The sequence below is a fragment of the Ceratotherium simum genome, chromosome 17, assembly GCF_057802395.1.
Source record: "Ceratotherium simum simum isolate JZ-2026a chromosome 17, ASM5780239v1, whole genome shotgun sequence".
Taxonomy (NCBI): Eukaryota; Metazoa; Chordata; class Mammalia; order Perissodactyla; family Rhinocerotidae; genus Ceratotherium; species Ceratotherium simum.
Window position 1 is genome coordinate 51,061,065 of NC_141916.1, and position 27,314 is coordinate 51,088,378.

The 27,314-nt window shown below is 37.3% G+C and overlaps 1 protein-coding gene across 1 annotated transcript; it reads left to right on the plus strand.

Annotated features, from left to right (window-relative positions):
* On the plus strand, positions 1 to 26,664 carry CLEC1A (C-type lectin domain family 1 member A). The gene is made up of 6 exons (XM_004438637.3): positions 1 to 115; positions 9,668 to 9,766; positions 11,158 to 11,334; positions 20,858 to 21,009; positions 23,296 to 23,414; positions 25,550 to 26,664. Exons 1-6 carry the CDS (start codon positions 1 to 3, stop codon positions 25,698 to 25,700), a joined length of 813 nt encoding a protein of 270 aa, XP_004438694.3. The 3' UTR covers positions 25,701 to 26,664.
* The last annotated feature ends 650 nt before the right edge of the window (positions 26,665 to 27,314 follow it).

The following is a 27,314-nucleotide window of genomic DNA, read 5'->3' on the forward strand; positions in this document are numbered from 1 at the left end:
ATGCAGGCCAAGTACAGCAGCACGAGGGACATGCTGGATGCTGATGGGGACACCACCTTGAGCCTGCATTCTCGAGCGTCTACTACAACCCAGCGGCCAGAGCCGGAGCGCACAGGTACTCTGCCTCCCAGAGTGGAAATTGGCCAGCCCCTTGAGAAATGCATGAGATGAGCTCTCTCTCCTAGGAATGTACAAAATGGAGGAAAGAGAGAAAATGCATTCATGATTTACAATAATATGTAACTGTGTACTTTTCAACTTATGTGCCACATATATGAACATCTGAAAAATTAAACTCAATATATACACAGATGTTTGTTTTTCTAAGATTTGATTGCTGGCAGAGTATTTTGCAGTTGAGAGTATGTTGCTTTTACCAACTAGCTATAGCATACTAGGTGAGATTGTATGTACAAGTAAAGCAATGTCCCTTCCCCTTCCTGCCTTCCCAGGAAGGCCAAATCCAACGCTGTTTTATTTACCATCTGTAATCTGATCTGGAAATTTATAAAGGCTACATTTTTGCTAGTTTTGAACTCATGGCTTTAGAGGGAGATTTCCAAGCAGACACATCAACCCTGGTATTTTGTTATTATAATTCTGCATCCTGAAGTTGTGAGGCCTTGGGAGTCATGTCAACATCAGGTGTTTGGTTTTGTCACCTTTGAAATGAGGGGAGATTAAAGCAAATGCTTTCTAAGGTCTCTTCAGCTCTGAAATTCTGTAATTCGATGATCTAAACAGTGTACTCAGATGCAATTATATCCCGTCCCATTCCCTTTTGTTCTATTGACTCTCATAATATTATTGAGATGATTGAATTAAATTATGAAAATATTTAATTGTAGTTACATTTAGCTTCCATCTTATGCCTTTATTTCCAATAATTCACTCTCTGACGTAGTAATAAAATATTTATTTTTTCAGTCCTTAGAAGAGATAATTCGCATACATAGAGAAGGATCTTATTTCTTGGGCAACTCAAACTAAGGCAGAAATCTGACTTGAGTTCTAGTGAAAAGATCTCACACTGTAATACAGGCAAGACTAGATTCTAGTACAAGATATGCCACTTACTGTGTAATATTAAAGTTATTAAGTAGTCTAGGGCTTTAATTTCTTCATTTGTAAAATGTTAATGATAGTAAACATGTATATAGTGATTTTTATGTGCCTCTCATTGCTTTAAGCACTTTATACGTATTAATTCATATTAACTTGAACCAATATTAAATAGAAGTAACAAAACCTCTCTTATAAAGTGGCTATGAGCTTATCAACCAAGGTTGATAAGCTATGTAAAGTCCTTGGTGCGTTGCAGAGACATTAAAAATGTGTCTTTTCAATATTACATTCTTTGAGAATTCTCAGTGTTCTGCTTAACATTTTTGTGTCAGTCTGCATCAGAGAGAGACTCATTCAGTGCCTGTATCTTCATGTCCTTTCTCTTTTGACCATATCCACATTTTCTTCACCTCTATAAATTTGGACATACACTTTTTCACAGTTGTCTTCCTTTTCCCCTTTATAAAATAACTTTTAAGTTCTCTTCCTTTCCCTACTAAACCTTTCCATTCACTTTCTATCCATTAAATGATCCCCCACCTGAGACTCACTGATGTGGCTTTTTTTTTTTTTAACTAATCTATCTAGTAAACTGTGAGGAAATACGGGGGATTTCCAGCCTCCTTGATGTGAAACAAAGTGACAACTTTGGAATGTCTGTTTCTGTAGCTACCGGATACATGTAATTGGATACAATATGTTTTCCTCCAACAAATCTTGTGAAGAGTCAGCTCTTAGGGCTGTGGTTTTAAGTGCCTTGTGTATAACCTCATTTTTCACCTTTGACTAGAGCCGGGAACTCTCACAAGGATTAGTGATCAGCATAATCAGGAACAGGGTGTACAAATAAATTCTGCTGAGGTTGGAGGGTGGAGAGGGAGGTGGAGCAGGATAAAACACTAACTGAAACATCTGGCAGCCTTTGTGTAAAAAGTGGAAATTGATACAGTAGGAGTAGAGGTTACAAAAAAGTGTCTTGGAGGCAAGCATCTGAAAATAGTTATATTAGCGTACATATATGATATCTTGTTTTTATCTTGTAATAATGCAAATATTTAGAGGAATGTCACTACAGAAGTCTAATTATTTCTTAGGAAAATAGATCTGATATAACTTTGCTGTTAAAAATAACAGAGCAAAAATTGCTCTGGGAATTTTTTGGCAATGCAGAGAATTCAGATTCAACATAATGTGGCACAATTATGACTGGAAAATTTTAATTTTTATTTAGAGTTAAAAATAAATTATATACTTTCATTTCTTTTCTAAACTTTCATTTTTTTCAATATAAAAGTTATGCTTGTGTTAAAAAAATGCCAAACAATTAGGAAGCTAGAAAGTAAAAAGGAAAGACAACACTCTCATACCTTTTTTCCACAAACTTATGCTAGGGGTCATGTCATGCCAGGCATGTTGGCAAAGTACTGAGGATATAATGCCAAATATGATATGGTCCCTGTTTGTGAGGAAACTTAAAGTCTAATACAATTCTTGACTAAGCAATAAGTGTGATAAGGTGCCATGATGGAAGGATGCACATGGTACAATGGAGAGCTTGGTCATTTCTATCTGACAAGAGTAGAGGAGATCAAGGAAGGTTTGAGAGAGGGAGTGAACATTGAATTGAGTTAACTTTAAGGTGTTCCACATGATATGGAAGCAGAAGTGGGAGAACTTAAAGGGTTGGGGGCACTACAGGCAGACAGACACATGGGAGGAAAGCCATGAAGGTCTTAAGTAACTTTGTGTTTTTAGAGAACTATAAGCAGTGTGTTGTGGTTGATGTGTAGACTTGGAGGGAGGAAGCTTGACAAGAGGTAGGTCTGGAAAGTTAAGGAGGATCTTTTATGTCCTACTGAGGTATTTTGATTCTATTCACTAGGTGAAATGAGGTCACTGAGGAATTTAAATAGGAAGTAACATAATCAATTTTGGTTTTTAGAAGACCATCTATACTGCAATGAGGAGGATGGATTGAAGAAGTATAAAACTGGATGAGCTAATACCAGATTTTGCATTAGTCTAAGCATGAGATTAGAAGAAGCTGAACTGAAGTGGTACGGGAACGAGGAGGAGGAATCAGATGTGACAGATGTTGAGGAGGTAGAGTTTAAAGAATTGGTGACTGGTCACATGTGGAAGACAAGGAAAGGGAGAGCAGAGGTTGGCTAGGTTCCATCTGATGTTATGTGCGTGGTGCTGCCATTAACTGAGATAGCCACTATAGGAAAGATGAATTCAGTTTGAGTTTGCGATGCCTATAAGAGAAGGCACACACACTGGAGTTGCCCAAAGGCACTTGTATGTACAGGATGTGATTCAGAGGTAAGGATTCTGAGCTACATATATATATGAGAATTGCTGGCGTTCAGTTAGGAATTAAACTTCATAAGAATGAGTGAGATCACCGAGGAAGAGAATGTAAAATGAAAAGACAAAAGAAGAGAAGAGAAGAGTGCCAAGAAGAGAATCTCAGAGAATAGAACAATTAAGGGCCAGGATGAGCAAGAGATTCCAATAAGAGGTAATAAGAATGGATGGCAGAGAGTGGTAGAAGCTGGACCAGGAGAGGCATCTAGGAAGCCAGGAGACAATAACTTCAAGAGAAATGGAAAAGTCAATGGTAATGAATGGTGAATCTTTAAAATAATAAACAATAAATCTGCAGAGAGTTCAAGTAAGAGGAAGCCCCAAAATAATTTATTGTCTTAGCAATGAGGAGGAAAACGGATTATTGGTAATTTTTAATAGCAGAGATTTGAAGGGAATTGAGAGGTAGGAAAATAGACAATTTAAATCATTGTCTTTTTTTCTCTTCCTTTCTTCTTTTTTGAGGAGCCTGGCTGTAAAGAGAAGAGATAAAGTGTTATAGCTCAGGTATTATGGGGTTGAGTGAGTGCTTTGTAAAGTTGTTTTTTAAGGTATGGGAGATTTTAACTCAATTGTAGCTTGAAAAGAAGTGCAGGTAAAGTACTTTGCAGAAATAGTATACCAAGGAGAGAGAGAATGAAATAACTGATGGGCCAAAATTCTAGCTGGAAACTGAATGTAATCCTATCAAAAGAATATGAAAACCAATTTGGGTTTAAGAAAAAACAAAAAACCTTTAATGAGAAATTCAAGTTCCATTTTTTCTTTGTTTACATTAATTACAATATTCTCAAATTTTTCCTAGATTTTTAGTTTAATTTCCTCAACTACAGCATAAACCCTTCATTGCTGAGTCATGGCATAAATCACATCTAATTGATTCAACAAATCTTTAAAGCACACCTACTTAATATCAAGCACTATGGTAGGCACTGGGGAGACCCTGTTTGTGAGGTGCTTAGAGAAGTGGAAGGAATAATCTGAATCAATAATTATAAGAAAATGTGGTGTATTGCTATTGAATATGTACAGGAGGCCATAGGCACAAACAGGAATGAACAAGTTAGTGACTGTGTTTAAGTCATGTGCATATTTTTGCAAGAAGTGGCATTTGATCCTGGGCTACAAGGCTGAGTCGAAATTTTCAGGTGGAGCAAGATGGAGCACTGGGTGACCTTGCCATAGTGAGGACCTCATGTGCAAAGATAAAAGCAGAGGGGCAAGAACTAATCTGGGGTACACATCAGAGATTCAGTGTATTGATGGGTAAAATTAAGAAAGACAAGTTCAGAGGGAGAAGATGAGGTGTTAATTTTGGATTGGAATTTAGATCAGGATAAGATAATTTTGAGTATCATCAGCAGAGTCTAACATGAGGGCAAGGTGGACACTTGGGCTGAGGAATGAACAGTCCTCAAGGGGAGTAGGTGTATGAGGGGGATTTGGGAAGATGAGGCTAAAAAGCAGGATGGGATCCTACTATGCAGGCCCTTATATAGCACACTAAGAAACGTTTTTCCTTAAGTAGAATGGAGAATGTATGATTTAAGGTGGCTGCTACTGAGATACTTCACAATATAGAAGCAAAAAGATGCAAGTGGTAAAACACTATAATTCCATTTGGAACTGCCATATAAGGGCAAATATTAATGTAAGATTTGTCGGGAAGATAGGAAAATGATTAAAATGTTCAGCTCTGGAAGGAGAGTGCTTAGATAGCACTTCTGCCACCATCACTTGCTGGCTGTGCAACCCTAAGCAAATTAAGCACTTGGCACTTCAGCTTTCTTAACCAAAAAAAGGGTAAAAATAGTGCCCTCTTGAATATTTTTTGGCAGATTCAAGTGAAATACTACAGCATATATAACACACTCAGTATCATCATCAGTAGCTGTGTGCCCTTGGGTAAGGTAACTAACTCCTCTGGGACTCAGTTGCCCACATCTAAAATGGGGATTATCATAGTATCTACCTCATATGGTGTTTGTAAGGATAGATGAGGTGATTCATATATGGCATTTATCACAATAACTCAAGGAATTTTAGCAATTATAATTTATAGTAATGTTATTTTTGAATTATATTTCAGAAATGAAACTCCTTGATTGGGATATAAAATTGACTAGCCTAAATTTACTCAAAAGAAAAATATAATTGAGATTTTAATTTCTGTGAATCAAAAACTCAGTAATATTCTGGAAATAGCTTATAGGTTCTTAGATGTATATTTTTTTTGAAATAATAGGAATGGTAACACCCATTTAATTTTAGAGAGAATGAAAATAGCAAACATTCAAAATAGACTCATAAGGGAAAGGAAACTTGCATTTTCATGAACACCGAAAAATACTCCCAACCCGTGGAACCTTGAACAGCCTCACAAGAGAAGGTTTACTATGTGCCATATGCTGTATGCCACTAGTTTGTGATGTGGTTTTGTGCAAATTATTTAAATTCTCTGTGTCTTTTCCGGCTTTTAAGATTCTTTCTATTTCAGAGGAATAAATAGACTACGTTTGGTAACGTCTGTTTCATTTTTTTGTTGGCCCTGGGAATGGAGGTGAACAAAATTTTCCCTCTCTGGTGCCTGATGAAGAGTAACTGGTCAAGTATGACAACTCTCTTCATCCACAAAGTTTCTTAAACCTACAAGGAAATCTGTATTCAAAACTTGTCCTTAGCACTGTTGCCTTTTATAGTAGAGTTATAGTAAAAGGATACAGGAAAGGGATGTTTTTTCCTGCATATATCTTATTATTCCTAGGGATGTTTATATCATTCCTTGGCCTGTCCACACCTCTTTCTAAACATGCCTCAGGAGACAGCATAGGGGTTCTCTTCCAAAAACTAAAACCACAATAAAGCCAAGCCAAACTGAGGTACCTCCCAGGCAGCTTATTTTTCTTGTTTTAGGTGGGAGTAGTCCCTAGAGAGAGACCTCATGATCAGGGGCACTTAGAATAGAACTCAGAAACATGAAACTCATAGTTAAGAAAAGAAAAAAAAAAAAAAAATACCGAGAGGGAAAAACAACATCAAAGAAAAAGAAAAGTGAAACTTTCAACTCCATAGTCTTTTCATCATGGAAGCGTAGTTTCCTAGGAAATGACCATACCTGCTATAGAAATTCCATAGGGTTATGTTTCTCTGGGTCTCTAGATAAAACAGGGAGGAATTGTGAATATTAAGGGAGAAGAGAAGAAGAGAGAGAGAGGGAGAGGGAGATAGAGAGAGAGAGGAGAGTCAGAGTGGAAAAATTTTCAAATGATCAGAGAAAGATGATTCCTTAGAAGGGAATTTTTAAAACTTTTGTTTCCTTAGGAAAAAACATACTACATTTCTTTCTTTTTCTGTCCTAGAGGCAAGCTTAGGAAGGATCAAATATTTATTCTTTACATGGATATAATTATTATTACATAATGTTCTAATCCCTAAAGTCCATGCTCTCGCTTCACAGTAAGGATTTAAGTTCATTCTTTTTGATCCTTAGGGCAGAAAAACAACATCTCCCTTGCCCTCAATATTATACAAGCGAAAGCAGGTTTCTTAAGGGATAAATAATTTGGTTGATTTCCATAGTTCTTCTTCTCCTTTACCTTTTTAAAATTATTTCTAATTTTGACAAGGGAAATATTGATCATAAAAAGGGACAGCATTTTTTACCATTTTTTATGTTTTTGAGATATGTAGTACTCTAATTAGGTTAGAGCAAAGGTAAACAAGCATATAACAGAGATATTTATGTATAACAGACACATGCATTCATTCAATCAATATTAATCGAGCTTATTTCAACTGATGCTGAGCTATGATAGGGACTAAACAGACAATAATCTTTTTCAAGAAGGAGCTTACTTTCTGCTGGGGTAAGACAGATATAAACCAAAAGAAATAAGTAAGATATATAGTATATTTGACGGTGATAAGACATATGGAGAAAAATAAAGCCATTGTTGGTGGGTCCATATATGCACTTGTACCTCTGGAATCTAGAAACATCCACATGGTTAATTTTCTTGGGCTATATAGAAATTTAAAAAGACTTAGAGTTTTGGAGATGATATTTAGCTTAAGCTATATTCTGCCCTCTGATCTTGTTCTTTTATACTCTGACTTGAGATACTCTTAAGGTCAATGCCATGAGAAACCACCAATTTCCAGGAAAATTTAGACCAAACTATATAGGCCAGTTAATCAAAGGAAACAGAGGAGAAAGCAAATTTCTCTCATATTTGTTCATGATACAGAATCTCGCATAAATATAGAAACCAGTATGACTGGGAGATGTATTTGTCTTAGTCTGCCCTCTGCTGACAGAAATATTGTTGAAAAGTCAGTCGATTTTTAAAAAATCAACCTGTAAAGTTTAACTTTAGATAATCCTCTGTGCTCTGTAAAATTTACATAGTTTGGGTAATATTAATTTTTCCTAATTGCATTCTTCATTTATTTACTCATTCAAATATGTATCCAAGCCTTATGTGCCAGGCAGTATTTTCAGTACTGGAAATACATTGGTGAATAAGATAGACAAGATCACTATTTTAAGGAATGTACATTCAAGGGGGGAGGGGATAGACAGAAACAAAGTCATGAAAATATTACTTACTAATCTAATTTTATAAAAGCATACATAATGGCTGATGTGCTAGAAATGGACTCATGGACCTCTCCTGAGGATGTGTTATTTAAATCAAAAGCCGAGTAACAGGAAGCAGCCTACCAATAACCAATCTAAGGATTAATTAATTTGGGGGTAGAGGGCAGAGCTAATGCAAAGATACTAAGACAGGGACAAGCTTGTTTGGATCAAGGATAAACAGAAACCCATTGTGAGTAGAGCATTTGGGTGAGAAAAGATTAGCTCAGAAATGGATGAAAGTGCTAGGTAGGGTCCAGATCAAAAAGATTCTTGTAAGTGCAATAAAGCTATTGGCAGTTTTTAAGTCAGGAAGTACCATAATCAAATTTCCATTTTTTAAAAAGAGGGACCTGTGTCTTTGTGAAAAGTGATGTGAATTTTGTTCTAAAAATAATGCAAGCCATTGAAAGTTTTTATGAAGGAGATGATTATCAAGAGAAAATAAGATTCACATTTTAAAACACATCAATGTCTGCCCTCTGATTTTTACATATTTTCTCTACCAGACTGTAAGTTCCAAAAAATAGTGATCATATTTTCTATTTCTATGCTATTTTTATCATTTATCATTCCCCATTTGGAAATAATGTTTAGCACAAATCCCTGTACTTATATTATGTACAGGACTTTGCTAAGGAGGAAATGAAGTTATATGTCTTTAATCTTTTTGTTTTAGAACCTAACTTAAATTCCCAATGGAGTGAAACACAGGTCATGAAGAGATCAGGGTTTGTTTGAGAGTTTTGCTCTTCCTTTGTTTCACTTTAATCACAGTGCTAGATGCTACCTGTACCTGATTTAGGGGCTTCCTTGTTAGACATCTTACGTCATTCAGATTGATAAATGAGCTCACTATGTGATGGGTTTACTCTTGACTCAGCAGTTCCTGTAAGGCAAACTTGTGGGGATGTGGGCAAGGGAAGGATGCTGGCTATAGATTTTTTTTGTTTTTTTATTACTTAACTGGTGCAAAATTGAAATAGCTTAGATCCATCCTTGAGAAATTGATGATCATGTCTTTATAATCTATTTTTGAAGAGATATAAATCAAATGAATGAACAAACAAAATCCTTACAAAGAAATCCTAAAGAGAAACAGCAAAGAGATCACGTCGCTTTACTGATATGCAATTTGGTCTTTAGAAGACGCATACATGAAACTTGGGAGGGGGATGTTTTGCAAAAGTAACAAGTTAATTGCATCTCTTCTCTGATGTGGAAAATTGTTCCTTGTTAAGGCATTTTCATGAGAATCTTTTATAAATCAAATTTTAACAAAAAGAAGGTTATGCAAACAACCACATAAAGATAATGGTAATGCATAACTAGATTCAATGCAAAGTAGGACTGGGTGAGTGGGGAGAATAGAAATGGGTGGGGCTTGTGAAAGTATCTAGCTGTGATAAGTGAGGCTTGGCATAGAACTTTATGACAATATTTCTGAGGACAGAGGGAATGTTTTCTAGCTCCTGATTACTGTTCTGCAGAATTTGTTCCTTCCCAGAACCAACTCCTCTCACTTGCTTGCTGCTGATGTAGATCCAAGAGGAAGAAAAAGCGAAACCCTGCCTTTTCTTTTGTTCCCTGCAGAGCACCAGCCCCGCTCTTCAGCTTGGCGTCCAGTGGCCCTGACCCTGCTGGCTTTGTGCTCACTGCTGCTGATTGGCCTGGCAGCACTGGGGCTTGTGTGTAAGTCTCCGCTCTGACTTGGGGGAGGATCCCGGTTCCAAGGTTTGTCTAGGATGAGAAATACTTGATATAGATTTTTTTATTTTACTTTAATTCTGGAGCCTGTGGGTAATTCAATGTACCTTACTCTAATGCACCTATTTAAATGATGAGTAGTAGAAGCATTAAAATACAACAATCACTTGCCAGCTAGACTTTTACAATCTTTTTGAGACTAGAAGGTTTTTGTCTATTTGTTTATATGTCAATATTTAAAATCATCAATTTTTAATAAATGCATACTTCAGCCCTTTCCCATTCCACAAAAGAGTAGAGCAGCAGTGGGTTTTGCTCTCAGTATGCATGGTGCAGCGGGCCAAGCAGAGGGAAGAAATTTCATTTACATTCCGCCCCCTCAATGTAAGGAAAACAGACTAGGTTTTTAATCACTGTAACATTTTTTCAAAAAGTCCAGGAAGGTATGGAATCATTTTGCAAAAACGTGTGAAAATCAAACAAGGACGAATGCATGTATAAAAGTCTTTAAATTTCAAACTCGTAAGGACAAAGGAAAAAACTTAAAAAAGGAAGTGGGCAAATTTGCTTCATCAGATTGAGACTCTACAGCAATGTTTCCTGAACAGTTGAAGAAGGTAGTTCAAAGTAAAAGGCCACACAGACAAGCACGTTTTAATGCCAAAAATTGCTTTTTTTAAAGGAAATTTTAGAAACTTGTTTTGATCTTAAATTTTAAAATGAAAAAAAATAATTTCTTAGTATTTCCACCTGGCCCCAAAATTTTTACTTCATTTTGATAAAACTATTGTTTTGCAACCATCATTGTTTTTAGGTATATAAAACAACTCTCATGATTCCTGAAGGATTTCTCTACTTAGATTTAGAAACCTGAAGTTTAAAGCTAAGCATTGAAATTTTCTAGCCAAGTGATACTAAGGAAGTTACTTGTTCTCACTGAGCCCAATTGCAGCTCTATAAAAATACAGAAATAATAATATGACTATTTTAATGATTGAATGAGATAATGATATATGGTACATTGTCAATACTCAATATAATGATCAATACATAAATGGACCTGTGGTTGAGTAATGGTTTGAAAGTATACATAAAAATATTTACTGAGTAGTAAATTTGGTTAAGAAATTTATTCCTGAAGTTAGAAACTGTTATTATGACTCCACATTTTCAGATAAGGAAACAGACTTAGAGAAATTAATTTGCCCAAGGAAAATCCAATTTATTATGTACTACAGTCCAAACTTGAATATAGGCAATATGAGATCTCAGAGCCTGAGATCTTAAAGAAATACTGTTTCGTCTTCCCATATGTAGAAAATAGAAATAGAAATGAAGAAATAAGCTGTCCAATCTGACTTGGTAACTTGGGTCAGTTTTTCAGTTCTACCAGCTCTCCAATACTCAACAAGACAGCCTCTTTAAAAAGGAAGAAAGATTGGGGAATCTCTCCCGACAGCTGCAGTCTCTCCAAGCCCAAAACAGGAAGCTTGCAGAAACTCTGCAGCACGTGGCTGAAAAACTTTGTCGAGAGCTCTATAACAAAACTGGAGGTAAGAGAGTCCTGATCACTAGGCTTCCCTCTGGCCTCAGAATATCTGTCAGTATATAGGGCTGACTTGCCCATTAGGATCGGGGAACCGTGTAGTTGTCTGGCAAACTTAAGAAAGAGTTCGGGCATCCAGATCATCTCCAGTTACTAGGATCATTTAGTTCAGATACATCTGTGTTGTAATACATGAAAGGATTCTTCAAATTCAGACATTTTGAACAATAAAAACAATTAACAAATAACCCAAATAACAACGCGAGTAAATAAAACACAGGTTATTGCTCAATTTACCTTGGCACATAGAGACCTAACAGTAGTATACATTTCATAATGTGTTGACAAATCCTTCCCCATTAAGAAGTTAATAAACTCACAACCATAGTGCTCAAACTTTAAGAATTATACAGGGATCAGGTTGAAATACTGTTTAAAATAAAAATCGGTTTAAAATAAAATACAACCGCTCAGCTAGTATTTATTAAGCACCTACTGATGTGCACCATGCAAAACACACAAGGCGTTCTGCTCTCATGGAACTCTTGCTCTTTTGGGGTGGTGGTAATAAATAGATTTAAAAACATAAAATAAGATGACCAGCTTGTCCTAGTTTGCTCAAAACTTTTCCAGTTTTAATACTCAAATTCCCACATTCTGGGAAACCCCAGGATCCAGGCATGTAAGAACGATTAATCAACCTAAATATAATATATGAAAGGATAATCTATCCTATGGGAAATAAAGTAGACAAGGTAAGGGAGATCGGGGATTCAGGGATGGTGGGTTGCTAATTTAAATACGGATATCAGGGCCGGCCCCGTGGCTTGGTGGTTAAGTGAGCGCGCTCCGCTGCTGGCGACCCGAGTTCGGATCCCGGGCTCCCACCGGCACGCTGCTTCTCCGGCCATGCTGAGGCCGCGTCCCACATACAGCAACTAGAAGGATGTGCAACTATGACACACAACTATCTACTGGGGCTTTGGGGGAAAAAATAAATAAATAAAATCTTTAAATACGGATATCATAAATTCCTAATTAAGATGATAATATAGGAGCAAAGATTTGAAGAGTTGAGGGAGGTAGCCATGTAGATATACGGAGAAAGAATAAGCCAAGTAGGGGAAACAGGATATGCAAGAGCTGTAAAATGTGAAAGTATCTCCATATTCAAGGGATAATAAGGAGCCGGTGGGCCTGGAGCAGAGTGAGGGATTGGAAGACTAATAGGAGATGCGGTAGAGATTATTTATGGTACTAGGGGACATTGTAAGGGATTTGGTTTCTATTTTGTGCAAAATAAGCATTCATTACTAGGCTCTAGAGCAGAGGAAATACATATCTGACAAGAGTTTTTAAAGACTCACTCTGCAAATATGTTGAAAATGGACTAGAAGAGAGAAGGATAGAAACAGAGAAATCACATAAGAAATGGCTATTGCCATAATCCAGGGAGAGATGATGGTGCCTCCAACTAGAATATTATCAGTGGAGACGAATGCGTGATGGGATAAAATAGGGTCTGAGATAAATAGAGGCGTCAAAGATATCTCCAGAGTTTTTGAACAAAGCAACTAAAAGCATAGAGATGTGATCAAGTGAAATGGGGAAGAATTCTGTGGTTATGAGGGGGAAGAGTAGGAACCAGGAATGCTATTTTGGGCATGTTGAATTTGAATTATAATTTAGATATCCAAGCATGTCATATGCCAAGGTACGAGTAGGCAGTTTGATTTATAAGAAATAAGATCTGGGCCAAAGATATAAACTGACTTACAAAGAAAATCTCCTAAATTCTTTATTTAGAACTTTGTTTTACCTCATGAAATATTTCAAATATATGGAAAAATACAAACCAGAATATAATATCCCTTTGTGTATCGACCCCTTAGATTGTAACATGTTACCATTTTGACTCTGGATTGTTTTTATTTTTTTTATTTTTATTTTTTTAAAGATTTTATTTATTTATTTATTTCCCCCCCAAAGCCCCAGTAGATAGTTGTATGTCATAGTTGTACATCCTTCTAGTTGCTGTATGTGGGACGCAGCCTCAGCATGGCCGGAGAAGCAGTGTGTCAGTGCGCGCCCAGGATCCGAACCACTAAGCCACGGGGCCGGCCCATGACACTGGATTGTTTTTAAAATAAAGACATTTTTGTGGATATGATTGAGTTCCCATCCTACCATATACCGACAAGGGACTTGGCCACAGGTCCCCAACTCTCACAGGCCCAAGGCCATGTACACACGTAGACGTTAAAACCATGGCTTTCCGGGTCTAGTTCCTATATTTACAATCACTACCCATGGAGTCCGTCTCACCCTTGACCTGTGCACTTATTTCTCTGATTTTGATGCCCATCTTTATTTCTGACACATAGATATTTACCATTCTAATTCATGCTCGGCTTAGTGTTTGTGCAATTTTTTCTAAAACTTTATTTACCTGTGCTTAGAATGAGAAAAGAGTTCATATCCCATTGGTATGTATTGCATTTTCAAAAATCCTTTTACTATTATATAACAGGATTTTGAGGAAGAAAATTATAGAAACTTCAGTTGTTTCTTTGTTTTTTTAGGAGAATTGGTATCTTTATTTATCTTTATTTTTTTTTAGCAATAAAGTTTTTTTAATAATTTTTTTATTGTGAAATTTTTGTTGTACATTATTGTTTATCAGTCACCATATAAGTGCATCCCTCCACCCCTTGTGCCCACCCTCTACCCCTCTAGCCCCTGGTAACCACCAAACTGTTCTATCTGTCCATGTGTTGGTTTATATTCCACATATGAGTGAAATCATGCACTGTTTGTCTTTCTCTTTCTGGCTTATTTCACTTAACATAATACCCTCCAGGTCCATCCATGTTGTTGCAAACGGGGCAATTTTATCTTTTTTTATGGCTGAGTAGTATTCCATGGTATATATATACCACACCTTCTTTATCCAATCATCAGTTGTGGGACACTTGGGTTGCTTCCATGTCTTGGCTATGGTGAATAATGTTGCGATGAACATAGGGGTGCATAAGCCTCTTTGGATTGTTGATTTCAGGTTCGTTGGGTAGATACCAAGTAGTGGGATGGCTGGATCATAAGGTATTTCTATTTTTAATTTTTTGAGGAATCTCCATACTGCTTTCCACAGAGGCTACACCAGTTTGCATTCCCACCAGCAGTGGATTAGGGTTCCCATTTCTCCACAGCCTCTCCAGCATTTGTTGGTTTTTGTGTTGGTGATTATAGCCATTCTAATAAGTGTAAGATGATATCTTAGTGTGGTTTTGATTTGCATTTCCCTGATGATTAGTGATATTGAGCATCTTTTCATGTGCCTATCGGCCATCTGTACATGTTCTTTGGAGAAATGTCTGTTCGTTGCCTCTGCCCATTTTTTGATTGGGTTGTTTTTTTGTTATTCAGTTGTGTGAGTTCTTTATACATTATGGAGATTAATCACTTGTTAGATATATGGTTTGCAAATATTTTTTTCCCAGCTGGTGGGTTCCCTATTCATTTTGATCCTTGTTTCATTTGCCTTGTAGAAGCTCTTTAATCTGATGAAGTCTCACTTGTTTATTTTTTCCATGAGTAGACATGGAATTCAAAAAGATCCATTTCTGGCTGATGGTGAGTAGTGTACTAGCTATATTTTCCCCCAGTAGTTTTATAGTTTCAGGTCTCAGCTTCAGGTCTTTGATCCATTTTTAGTTAATTTTTGTGTATGGCAAAAGAAGGTGGTCTACTTTAATTCTTTTGCAAGTGGCTGTCCAGTTTTCTAAGCACCATTTATTGAAGAGACTTTCCTTTCTCCACTGTATGTCCTTAGCTCTTTTGTCAAAGATTAGCTGCCCATAGATATCTGGTTTTATTTCTGGACTTTCAATTCTGTTCCATTGATCTGTGTATCAGTTTTTGTACCAGTACCATGCTGTTTTACTTACTATTGCTTTGTAGTATGTTTTAAAGTCAAATGAAGGATTGTGATGCCTCCAGCCTTACTCTTCTTTTTCAGGATTGCTTTAGCTATATGGGGTCTTTTGTTGCCCCATATGATTGTTAGTATTCTTTGTTCTATTTCTGTGAAGGATGTCCTTGGGATTCTGATTGGAATTGCATTGAATCTGTAGATTGCTTTAGGTAGTATGGACACTTTAACTGTGTTTATTCTTCCAATCTAAGTGCATGGAATATTTTTCCATTTCTTTATGTCATCATTGATTTCACTCAGTAATGTCTTATAGTTTTCATTGTATAGGTCTTTCACTTCCTTGGTTAAATTTACTCCTAGATAGTTTATTCTTTTTGTTGCAATTGTAAATGGGATTGTCTTCTTGACTTCTCTTTCTGTTAGTTCGTTGTTGGTATATAGAAATGCAACTGATATCTGTAAGTTGATTTTGTACCCTGCCACTTGGCTGTAGTTGTTGATTATTTCTAATAGTTTTCTAATGGATTCTTTAGGGTTATCTATGTATAAGATCGTGTCATCTGCAAACAGCGAGAGTTTCACTTCTTTGTTGCCTATTTGGATTCCTTTTATTCCTTTATCTTGCCTAATTGCTCTGGCTAGAACCTCCAGTACTGTGTTGAATAAGAGTTTTGAGGGTGGACACCCTTGTCTTGTTCCTGTTTTTAGAGGGATGGCTTTCAGTTTTTTGCCATTGGGTATGATATTGGCTGTGAGTTTGTCATATATGGCCTTTATCATGTTAAGGTGCTTTCCTTCCATACCCATTTTCTTGAGAGTTTTTATCATAAATAGATGTTGGATCTTGTCAAAAGCCTTCTCTGCATCTATTGAGATGATCATATGGTTTTTATTCCTTATTTTGTTAATGTGGTGTATCACATTTATTGATTCGCGGAGGTTGAACCATCCCTGTGTCCCTGGTATAAATCCCACTTGATCGTGGTGTATGATCTTTTTAATGTATTGCTGTAATCAGTTTGCCAATATTTTGTTGAGGATTTTTGCATCTATGTCCATCAGGGATATTGGTCTATGGTTTTCCTTCTTAGTATTGTCTTTTCCTGGCTTTGTTATCAGGGTGATGTTGGCCTCATAGAATGTGTTGGGAAGTGTTCCATCTTACTCTCTTTTTTGGAATAGTTTGAGAAGGATAGGTATCAAGTCTTCTTTAAATGTTTTGTAAAATTCTCCAAAGAAGCCATCTGGTCCTGGACTTTTATTTTTTGGGAGGTTTTTGATTACTGTTTCAATCTCTTTACTTGTGATTGGTATATTCAGGTTCTGTATTTCTTCTTGATTCAGTTTTGGGAGGGTGTATGAGTCTAGGAATTTATCCATTTCTTCTAGATTCCCCAATTTGTTGGAATATAGTTTTTCATAGTATTCTCTTATAATCTTTTGTATTTCTGTGGTATCTGTTGTAATTTCTCCTTTTTCATTTCTAATTTTATTTATTTGAGCCTTCTCTCTTTTTTTCTTTGTGAGTCTGGCTAAGGGTTTTTCAATTTTGTTTATCATCTCAAAGAAACAGCTCTTTGTTTTATTTATCCTGTCTACTGTTTTTTTAATTTCAATTTCATTTATTTCTGCTCTGATTTTTATTATTTCACTCCTTCTGCTGACTTTAGGCTTTGTTTGTTCTTCTTTGTCTAATTTGTTAGGCGTAGTTTGCGGTTGCTTATTTGGGCTTTGCCTTGTTTGTTAAGGTGGGCCTGTATTGCTATGAGTTTCCCTCTCAGGACCGCTTTTGCTGCAGCCCATATGAGTTGGTACAGTGTATTTTCATTTTCATTTGTCTCCAGATATGCTTTGATTTCTCCTTTAATTTCATCTATGATCCATTGGTTGTTTAGTAGCGTGTTGTTGAGTCTCCACAGCTTTGTCACTTTCCTGGTTTTTTCCTTGTAGTTGATTTCTAACGTCATGGCATTATGGTCTAAAAAGATGCTTGTTATGATTTCAATCTTCTTAAATTTATATAAGCGTGCCTTGTTTCCCGACATATGATCTATTCTTGAGAATGTTCCATGTGTACTTGAGAAGAATGTGTATTCTGCTGTGTTTGAATGGAGAGCTCTGTATATGTCTATTAAGTCCATCTCATCTAGTTTTTCATTTAGATCCATTATTTCCTTATTTGTTTTCTGTCTGATCTGTCCATTGATGAAAGTGGGTGTTAAGATCCCCTATTGTTATTGTGTTGTTGTTAATATCTGCTTTTAGGTTTGTTAATAGTTGCTTTATGTACCTTGGTGCTCCTGTATTGGGTGCATATATATTTAAAAGTCATATGTCTTCTTGGTGGAGTGTCCCTTTTATTGTTATATATTGCCCCTCCTTGTCTCTCATTACCTATTTTATCTTGAAGTCAACTTTGTCTGATATAAGTATGGCAACACCTGCTTTCTTTTGTTTGCTATTAGCTTGGAGTATGGCCTTCCATCCTTTCACTCTGAGCCTGTGTTTGTCTTTAGAGCTGAGATGTGTTTCCTGGAGGCAGCATATTGTTGGATCTTGTTTTTTAATCCATCCCCCACTCTGTGTCTTTTGATTGGAGAGTTCAGTCCATTTACATTTAGGGTAATTATTGCTATATGGGGGCTTGTTGTTGTTATTTTATTGCTCTTTTTCTGGTTCTTTTGCATTTGTTTTGTTTCTTTTCCCGTGTGTTTTGGACTACCAATTTAGTTTGGTAGTTATGTATGGGGTTTCTCTTAGTTTTCTCTTTCTTTATCATGTCTGATTCTGTTCTGATTATTTGGTTAGTGGTTACCATGAGGTTTGTATAAAAAAATCTCATGGATGTAATAGTCCATTTTTTGATGGCCTCTTATTCCCTTAGACTAAGTCAATTTGATCCCTTTCCTCTTCCCCTTCTAAATTATTGTTGTCACATCTTATTCCTTCTTGTGTTGTGAGTTCGTGTTTAACATGATGAGGTTATATTTATGCTTGGTGCTTACCTTCCCTTGATCTTTGGTTTTATAATTAAGTGTTTGCTAATCTATTTTGATAGAGGACTGCAATTTTTCTGGTTTTGTCGACCTATTTTCCTCCTTGTTCAAAACTTTGAAGCCCCTTTCTCTTTTTTTCCTGAGAGATGGCGGCCTTCTTGAGCACTTCTTATAGTGGGGGTCTTGTGGCAATGGACTCTGTTAGCTTTTGTTAATCTGGGATAGTTATTACTTCCCCATCATATCTGAAGGATATTTTTGCTGGATAGAGTATTCTTGGCTGAAAGTTTTTGTCCTTCAGAATTTTGAATACATCGTTCCACTCTCCCCTAGCCTGTAAAGTTTCTGTCAAGAAATCGGCTGAAGGCCTGATAGGAAGTCCTTTGTATGTTTTTTTTTTTTTTTGTCTAGCTGCCCTTAATATTTTTCTTTGTTGTTGACTTTTGCCAGTGTTACTACTATATGCCTTGGAGAGAGTCTTTTCGCGTTGATATATTTAGGAGATCTGTCTATTTAATTCACTGGTATTTCCAGCTCCTTCCCCAGGTTTGGGAAGTTCTCACATATTATTTCTTTCAACAAGTTCTCTGCTCCTTTTGCCCTCTCTTCTCCCTCTGGAATACCTATAATCCTTATGTTGGATTTCCTAATTGAGTCAGATATTTCTTGGAGAGTTTCTTCATTTCTTTTTAGTCTTAGTTCTCTTTCCTCCTCTATCTGGAACATTTCTACATTGCTGTCCTCGATACTGCTAATTCTTTCCTCCATATTGTTAACCCTGATGCTTAAGGCTTCTAGATTTGTCTTTATCTCCTCTATTGTGTTTTTCACCTCTAAGATTTCTGCTTTTTTTTTTATAGTTTCAATCTCTTATGTGAAGAAACTCCTGATTTCATTGAATCGTCTGTCTGTGTTTTCTTGTATTTCATTAAGCTTTTTTATGATGGCATTTTGAATTCTCTATCATTAAGGTTATACATTTCTGTGTTTTCTGGGTTGACTTCTGGGTTGTCATTTTCCTTTTGGTCTGGAGATTTAATAGATTTTTGCATGGTGCCTGTCGGTGTTGGCTTATTTTTCCTCACAGCGAAAATATATGGTTGCAGTTTCCTCTTGCTGCCGCTGGGTGAGGGTCAAGGGCTGTGTATTCTGGCCTACCTCAATCCATAGGCACTCTCGTTGGCCCCTGGCTGATCTGAGGCGTGGCTGAGTGGAGGCTGCTGGGGGGGAAACGTGGGAACAGCTGAGACTGGAGTGCAGCTAGGCCAACGCAGCTGGGTCTCAGGTGCGGGTGGGTTGAAGCAGCTGCAGCTGAAGTGCTGCTGGGCCAAGAAAACTGGAACTGGAGTGTGCTGGGCCGAAGAAGCTGGAACGTGAGTGTGCTGGGCCAAAGAAGCTGGAAGTGGAGTGCGGTGGGCTGAAGTTGCTGGTGCCAAGTGAGCTGGAGCCAGAGCACAGGCCAAGCCAAAGCAGCTGGAGTCAGGCGGAGCGGGGGAGGTCAAGCCGGAGGAGCTGGGGGCAGGGCACGGTCCAGCTGGAGCAGCTGGGGCTGTGGCATGGTGGGGCCTGAGCTGCGCTGCCTCTGGTGCAGGGGTGCAGACTCGCTCTGCTGCTGGTCGGGCCTGGGCACCTGGGGGCCACTGCCTGTGGGGGCGGGGCATGGTCACGCTGCCCCTGCTGTGTGGGGCCTGGGCACCTGGGGGCCACAGCCTCTGGGGACAGGGCTGAGCTGAAGCACTGCTGTGCTGAAGCACCAGTCGGGCAGGCTGGATGGGGGAGGGGTACTTACTTTTGCCTCCCCAGTCTCAGAGGTTTCTCACCTCGCTGTTGCTCTCTGCTCTCCTGAGGGGCTAGATTGTTGAAACTACTCTCGCAACAATTCTGCTCACTCCGGAAGGGGATCCCCTTGGGCTGTGAGAGGTCTTGGAGAGCACTGGTTTTCACACAGCGAGCCACCCCTCCCCCCTCCTCTGAGAGCCACATGGTCTCAGTCTCTGGGTCGCAGTCCTTGGGGAAGGAAGGGAGCTCCTCTTACCTCCTTTGACTTAGTCTGGGGATTCCAGAACCTCATTCCTTGGGTGTACGGCTGCCTGGGTGCCTCAGACATCCCTGTGTTGTGTGAATAGCTTCTGTTGGAATGTGAATGTCCTTTCTGTTGTGTCTTAGACGGGGAGAGTTCAATGGAGGAAGCTCATTCTGCCATGATGCTGACGTCACCATGCCCAGTTGTTTCTTAAATACAATGCATATTGAGTTTCTGAATATGAAAAGTTCTTTTGAAATTGAATATCCTCTCAGTATGCTGAATTACATAGGGCAAAAAAAAAAAGGAATTCCCAATCATTCATTACTGTTTCCATACTCCGTGAAAGCAGGCAGTGTCTGTTTTAATTTCCACTGTATACTCACTACCAATTACAATTCCTGGCATGTAGTGGGTGTTTGGTAATCATTTGTAGTTATCATTGCTGGGAAATTGAGTATCTAAGAGAAAGAGAATCAGTTCTTTCTTGAGTCATCAAGTACTTATGTAATTTCAAGAGAAGAAAGCCAGCAGACCTGGGTAGAAAATAACTTATTAAAATCATTTTCTTTCCAAGAACACAGATGCAGCCCTTGCCCAGAAAAATGGAAGTGGCATGGGGACAAATGCTACCAATTCTATAAAGAGAGCAAGAGTTGGCAGGGCTGTGAATATTTCTGCATTTCTGAGAACTCGACTATGCTGAAGATAAACACACAGCAAGTGCTGGTAAGGTCCTGAGGCTTGGTCATTATTTGAAGTATTCTCGAAAAGAAGTCTTTAAAAGAGCTATACAGGAAGATTCTAAGGAGTCAATGTCCACAGACTCTCCCACTTATTATAATCAAGGCCCAAGACTTATTCGTCTTGCTTTGAATGATCCCCTGAGGTATATAAAAGGAGTTCTGTTCTCCACAAATACCCACCCTTTGGAAACATGAGAGAAAGCTCTTCCAACTCCCCATGAGTCAGGAATCAAATGACAAATGTCTTAATTTCTTATCTCTTTAGGTTTGGGTAGGAAGAGAACAATATTGATGCCATGTCAGGAAGATGAAAATATCACTTCCTGCTCTTCCGTTATAAAAGTGACACAGCTTTTAACAGAAAAATATTTAATTAAATCATTGCCGTAATCTGCAAATAAATATCTTGTCTTCCAGAAGTTTATAGCCTAACATAGACTGGTCAAGGCAGATATGAAAATAAAACTATAAATTGGCATATATTAAGTACGCACAATCAAAGTACACAATTAAAATGGTGTGATTATTCCCCTTTCTCTTAACGTTTATTGTTGTCTTTAGGTTTAATTCCTCAAGCAGTGTGACAATTATTTATTCATCATTATTTTAGCGGAGGTCTTGGCACAGAATAGGTTATTGGCAAAGGCTTATTTAATTGAAATAAATGCCCAGCTAACTATGCAAACTCAACATACTTTTAGCTACATCTTAATTCCTACCCACTTCCTGAAATCTGTGATTAATGAAACACTGCTCTCTCTCTCATCTACTAAAATAATGTTTCATCCTTTCTTGATAGCTCAATTTAGGTGGAAATGGAGGCAATTTATTTGACTAAGACAATGTATCCTAGCATAAGAATTCCTAATTTTTTCAATTCTCTTTGTTTCCTCCACCTCCAGCACATAGTGAGGACTCAGGTATATAACTGAACTATATACAATATTAGAAAATATTATTGAGAAAGTTATATATTTTTTCTTATACACTTCGTATGTTTGTACATATTTAAATCACTTTCGTATGATTCATTTTCAGAACTTTTAATTTGAAAAGGACACTGTTCAATTTGAAACAATGTTTTCAACAACAGTTCTTTTTTTTTTTTTTTTTTGTGAGGAGATCAGCCCTGTGCTAACATCTGCCAATCCTCCTCTTTTTCTTTTTTTTGCTGAGGAAGACGGCCCTGGGCTAACGTCTGTGCCCATCTTCCTCCACTTTATATGGGACGCCGCCACAGCATGGCTTGCCAAGCAGTGCGTCGGTGCGCGCCCGGGATCCGAACCAGCGAACCCCGGGCCGCCGCAGCGGAGCGCACGCACTTAACCGCTTGCGCCACCGGGCCGGCCCAACAACAGTTCTTTTGATATGCCTATTTCATGACTATTGCTTAGGGGTAGTTTCATTTATATTTCCAACAGTCTTTTATTGAACCAATATGTGCCATTAATTATCTGAGGGGTTGAGGATATAAAAATGAATAAAATAAAGTATATGTCCTTAAGAAACCCATAGTATAGTGGCAAGGAAAGACATGAAAATGGGTAACTCTAATAAATTTAGGTAATTTATATAAATTTCTATGTTAAAGAGTGAGACTAGATAGAAGGAAGTAAATAACTTTAAAAATTCAATATGGATATTAGGAACAGAAATTATCATATATATGGCTATATATGTGTATATAAACACACAAAAAATATATATATACATATATATGAACATTTTCTCTTTCTCCCCTTCCTAGTCTGAGATATAAATCATCCTTCTAAATTCTTCTTTTACCTCTTTTTGCATTAAAGTATATTCATTATTCTTTTCTCTTTCCTGGTCAGTTCCTTTCACATTTATTTATAAAAGTTACTTCTCCATTCCTACACTTTTCCTTCCATTTCCCAGAGTCACTCTCTACATCTCTTTGTAAATCTGCCTCCTATATTTTTTATATCAATCTTAGTGCTTAATGCTGTGACTTGAAAATAATGTATCATTTATAAATCTTGGTTGATGTGAGTGTTGGTTTCAGAATATCAGTATATATTCCACGATTGTTAAGACAAAATAGTTCATTAACCTGGACAAATTAGCTGTCCTCAGCACAGATGCTTTTTCTCTTATGTGTACTATTGTCTTGTGTAGTACACTATCATGAGTAGTGCTATCATGTGCTGTTCTTGTATTAAGTGCTGGCTGGCCCTATACATCTCTGTGTACATATACACGCTATAACACCTCTAAAGCTAAAGGTTTTCTTGTGTGCCTTTCACAGGAGTTTGCCATGCCTCAGAGCTACTCTGAGTTTTTCTACTCTTATTGGACAGGGCTATCCCGCAACGGCAGTGGTAAGGCCTGGCTGTGGATGGATGGAGCCCACTACTCCCCTGAACTGTAAGCCTTCAGAACATTTGATGGGAAAGGCATTTAATAAAGAGGTTTTGCTTGAGTGACAGAGTTCAACAATTTGGTTCAACAAGCATTAATGGAACATCTGCTTTGTACTGGATACTAAGTTTGCAGGAGCATGTCTAGAGATGGATAAAACATAGTGCTTGCTCTGGAATGGCTTGTAAACCAGTGAGGGAGACAGAGAACAAAATGTTAGTAAAATAGTAGCGACAGTTCTCTGGCTGGCTGCTTTCAGAAATTTGTATTTTAGGGCCTGAAGTCCCTTAGGGCATAATTAAGTGTCTGGGATTTAGAGACAGAGAGACAGAGACGGACACAGAGACAGAGACAGAGACAGAGACAGAGATAGAGATCGTTTATGGATGAATAAACTGAAGCCTAGGGTGTAACGGTAACTTGCCACCAGGTCAGACAATGTGTCAATACCCAGAGATAGTATAAAACCCAGATTTCTTGGCTTTCTGTCCAGTGAAATGGGGAGCATATCTTTAAAAATACAGTCTCTGAGCATAGATATACTGACAATGTAAACAGTAATATTATAAAAAATTAGTTTTACTTATGTGAGCATTTAGGTAGGAGTGTTCATGGTATCCTTTGAAATAGGTGAATGTAATATCTATACCAAAATATATTACAATTTAAAGCCATGTGAGAATATATTTGTAAATGATATATCTGATAAGGGGTTAATATCCAAAATATATGAGTAAATCATATGATAACTCCGTATCAAATAATCTGATTAAAAAATGGGCAGAGGACCTGAATAGAAATTTTTCCAAAAAAGACATACAGATGGCCAACAGGTACATGAAAATGTGCTCAATATCACTAATCATCAGGGAAATGCAAATCAAAACCACAGCGAGATATCACCTCACACCTGTCAGAATGGCTATTATGAAAAAGACAACAAATAACAAGTGTTGGTGAGGATGTGGAGAAAAGGGAACCCTTATAAACTGTTGGTGGAAATGTAAATTGGTGCAACCACTATAGAAACTCAAAAACTTAAAAAATAGAGCTACCATATGATTCAGCGGTACCACTTCTGGGTATTTATTGGAAGAAAATGAAAACACTGATTCGAAGAAATATATGCACCCCTATGTTCACTGAAGCATTATTTACAATAGCCAAGATATGGAAGCAATCTAAGTGTCTATCAGTAGATGAATGGATAAAGAAGATGTCGTATATATATATATACAATGGAATATTATCCATAAAAAAGAATTAAATCCTGCCATTTGTGACATGGATGGATCTAGAGGGTATTATACTAAGTGAAATAAGCCAGACAGAGAAAGAATATCGTATGGTTTCACTTACATGTGGAATCTAAAAAAACAAAACAATTGAACAAGCAAAACTAAGCAGAAACAGACTCATAGATGCAGAGAGCAAAGTGGTGGTTGCTAGACGGGAGAGGGGAGAGGATAAGGTGAAATAGGTTATGGGGATTAAGAGGTACAAACTTCCAGTCATAAAATAAGTAAGTCATGGGGATGTAATGTACAGCATAAGGAATATAGTCAATGATATTATGATAACTTTGTATGATGGCAGATGGTTACTAGTCTTATTAGGGTAATTATTTTGTAGTGTATATAAATGTCAAGTCACTATGTTGTACACCTGAAACTAATACAATATTTTATGTCAACTATACTTCAATAAAAAAAAAAAAGCCATGTTTGAACAGATGCCTTTCTTCTCTATGTAGCATATAGGATTTGTTCTCCCAGGAGACAGGACATATTCAGTGTAATCTTTTTTATTTTACAGTTAAGTACACTGAGTCACAGAGAAGGTAGATCATTTTTCAGGTGGCAGTGAAATCATATGATAAATTTGGATTATACATGTACCTTCGTTTTAGTTAGAAACAGTTTTTGTTGTTTTGGGTGACCTGCTGCTTCTAAGAATGAGTATGAAAATTGAGGGACTGAAAAGGAAGAGCTTGGTGACACCATATTTCCAGTAAACTCATTCTGGGTATCTAGTCTATAATTTTATTAAGCTAGGAATACTCTCTATGTACTTTCTAGCTACTTAACATTTCATTTTAGAAATAAACTGTGTTAAACTAACTTCTTTTTTTCTTTTTTAAGGTTTGAGATTATAATAGACTTCACCAGCCTGAGAAGCAGAGACTGTGTGACCATCCTCAATGGAAAGGCTTTCTCGAAAGACTGCAGAGAGTTGAGGCGGTGTGCTTGTGAGAGAATAGCAGCAAAAGTGCAGCTTGAGAGGCTCCATTAGCTTCTCTGAACCATGGAGGTGATTGACTCTCCAGCTACAAATGCAACTTCAAGCATCCTCCAGAAAACCTGAAGATCAGAACAAAAGTCAATCTCTTTATGTGCACCTCTTCTAGTTTGGTTTCACTTCCTATTTCCTTCCATTTGATCCATGTTCATACAACAATTCAACAAAATGGTTGAGCCAAACCATCTCAATGCAAGAGATATTTCAGACATTGGGAAATGGAAAAAAATCAGGAAAGGCAATCTCTCTGACTGGTACAAGAAGGTTTTTTGTGTTTCCTGTTCAGGATCACCAGCACTTCTGAGTTTGGATTCATGCATATATTTTCCAGTCACAAAGAAGTCCTATTTATGTACCACCAAGCAGCCTCAGAAACTCAAAAATTTGTTGGAATCCACCTTCTTAACTTAGAGATAACTTTCTAGTGTTCTTCCTTCTTAGCATCGACTATCATCTTCCGGTTTCCATGTCTTCTGTAATACCTGGAGAAGTGAAAAACTTACTGAAGTAGCACAAATAAATGTATGTAACATTCTTTGTCCCAACAGTCAAGTTGTCCATGAGGAATGAGCAATCATTCCCTATACTGTGCTACCAAATACACAGCTAATTCTTTTTGTTTGCTTCGGTTCGTACTTTTCCCTTCCCAATCTCTCACTAAAGCCCCCGTCTTCTATGTCTATGAACTGCTTTCCGCTGGGATAATTCTCTTTATTAGAATCTTAACTTTTTACAAACATACCTCCCCATGTCCACTTAAGACTCCAATAATTGTCTCCTTTCTCTAGCAATTTGTCACAGGAAAGAACTATTCTCAACTCAGTTCCATACCGGAATTACTGTCCCTGATGCTCCCTTCAGAGAGATTGAAGATGAGGGCAAAAGTCAATCTCTTTACGTGCATTTCTAGTAATTTGATTTCTGTTCCTGTTTTCTTCCATTTGATCCATATTTATACCTTTCAGGTACTGAAGATTTAATAATAATAAATGTAAATAATGTGAATCGTGTGTCATTTTAGAATGGATTTGTGATTTGGGGAAAAATTCAGTGTGGAGATGCTCTTTAAAATATGATAGCAATCAGTGTTTTGATTGTTTGTGCCTTGCTGAGAATTTGTAGGGACTCTACAAGAGTACTGATTATTTGATTATTTGGGGGAAATAAGACGTCTTTGAGATGCATGCTGTCTTCAAGAGGATGGTTTTAACACTTTCCTAAAATGAAATCCTTTGAGGCAAGTTTATGTCCTTAACACATGGCTAAAGATGAGTAAAGCGAATTGCGATAGGGTAAATTATCCACTCAGGTCATTGAAAGTGAAAGAGAGCGTATAACATCTGCATCCATAGCTGGCTTCTCGCCTAAGAGCCGCTTTCTCAGGATGACAATATGACAAGGGTGAATGCGAGTAACACCATCACAACTACTCACCTCGTTCGTTTATAGATAAATCAATTTTAGGAGTTTAACACTAGAAAGTATAATCTATTATAAATCTTTATTTTTCAATAGTGGAAACTGGGGTGCTTCAGTTTTATTTTCAGTAAACATCTATTAATGACATTAAGTTCATAAACATATGATAAAGAGGACACTTTTGTGTTC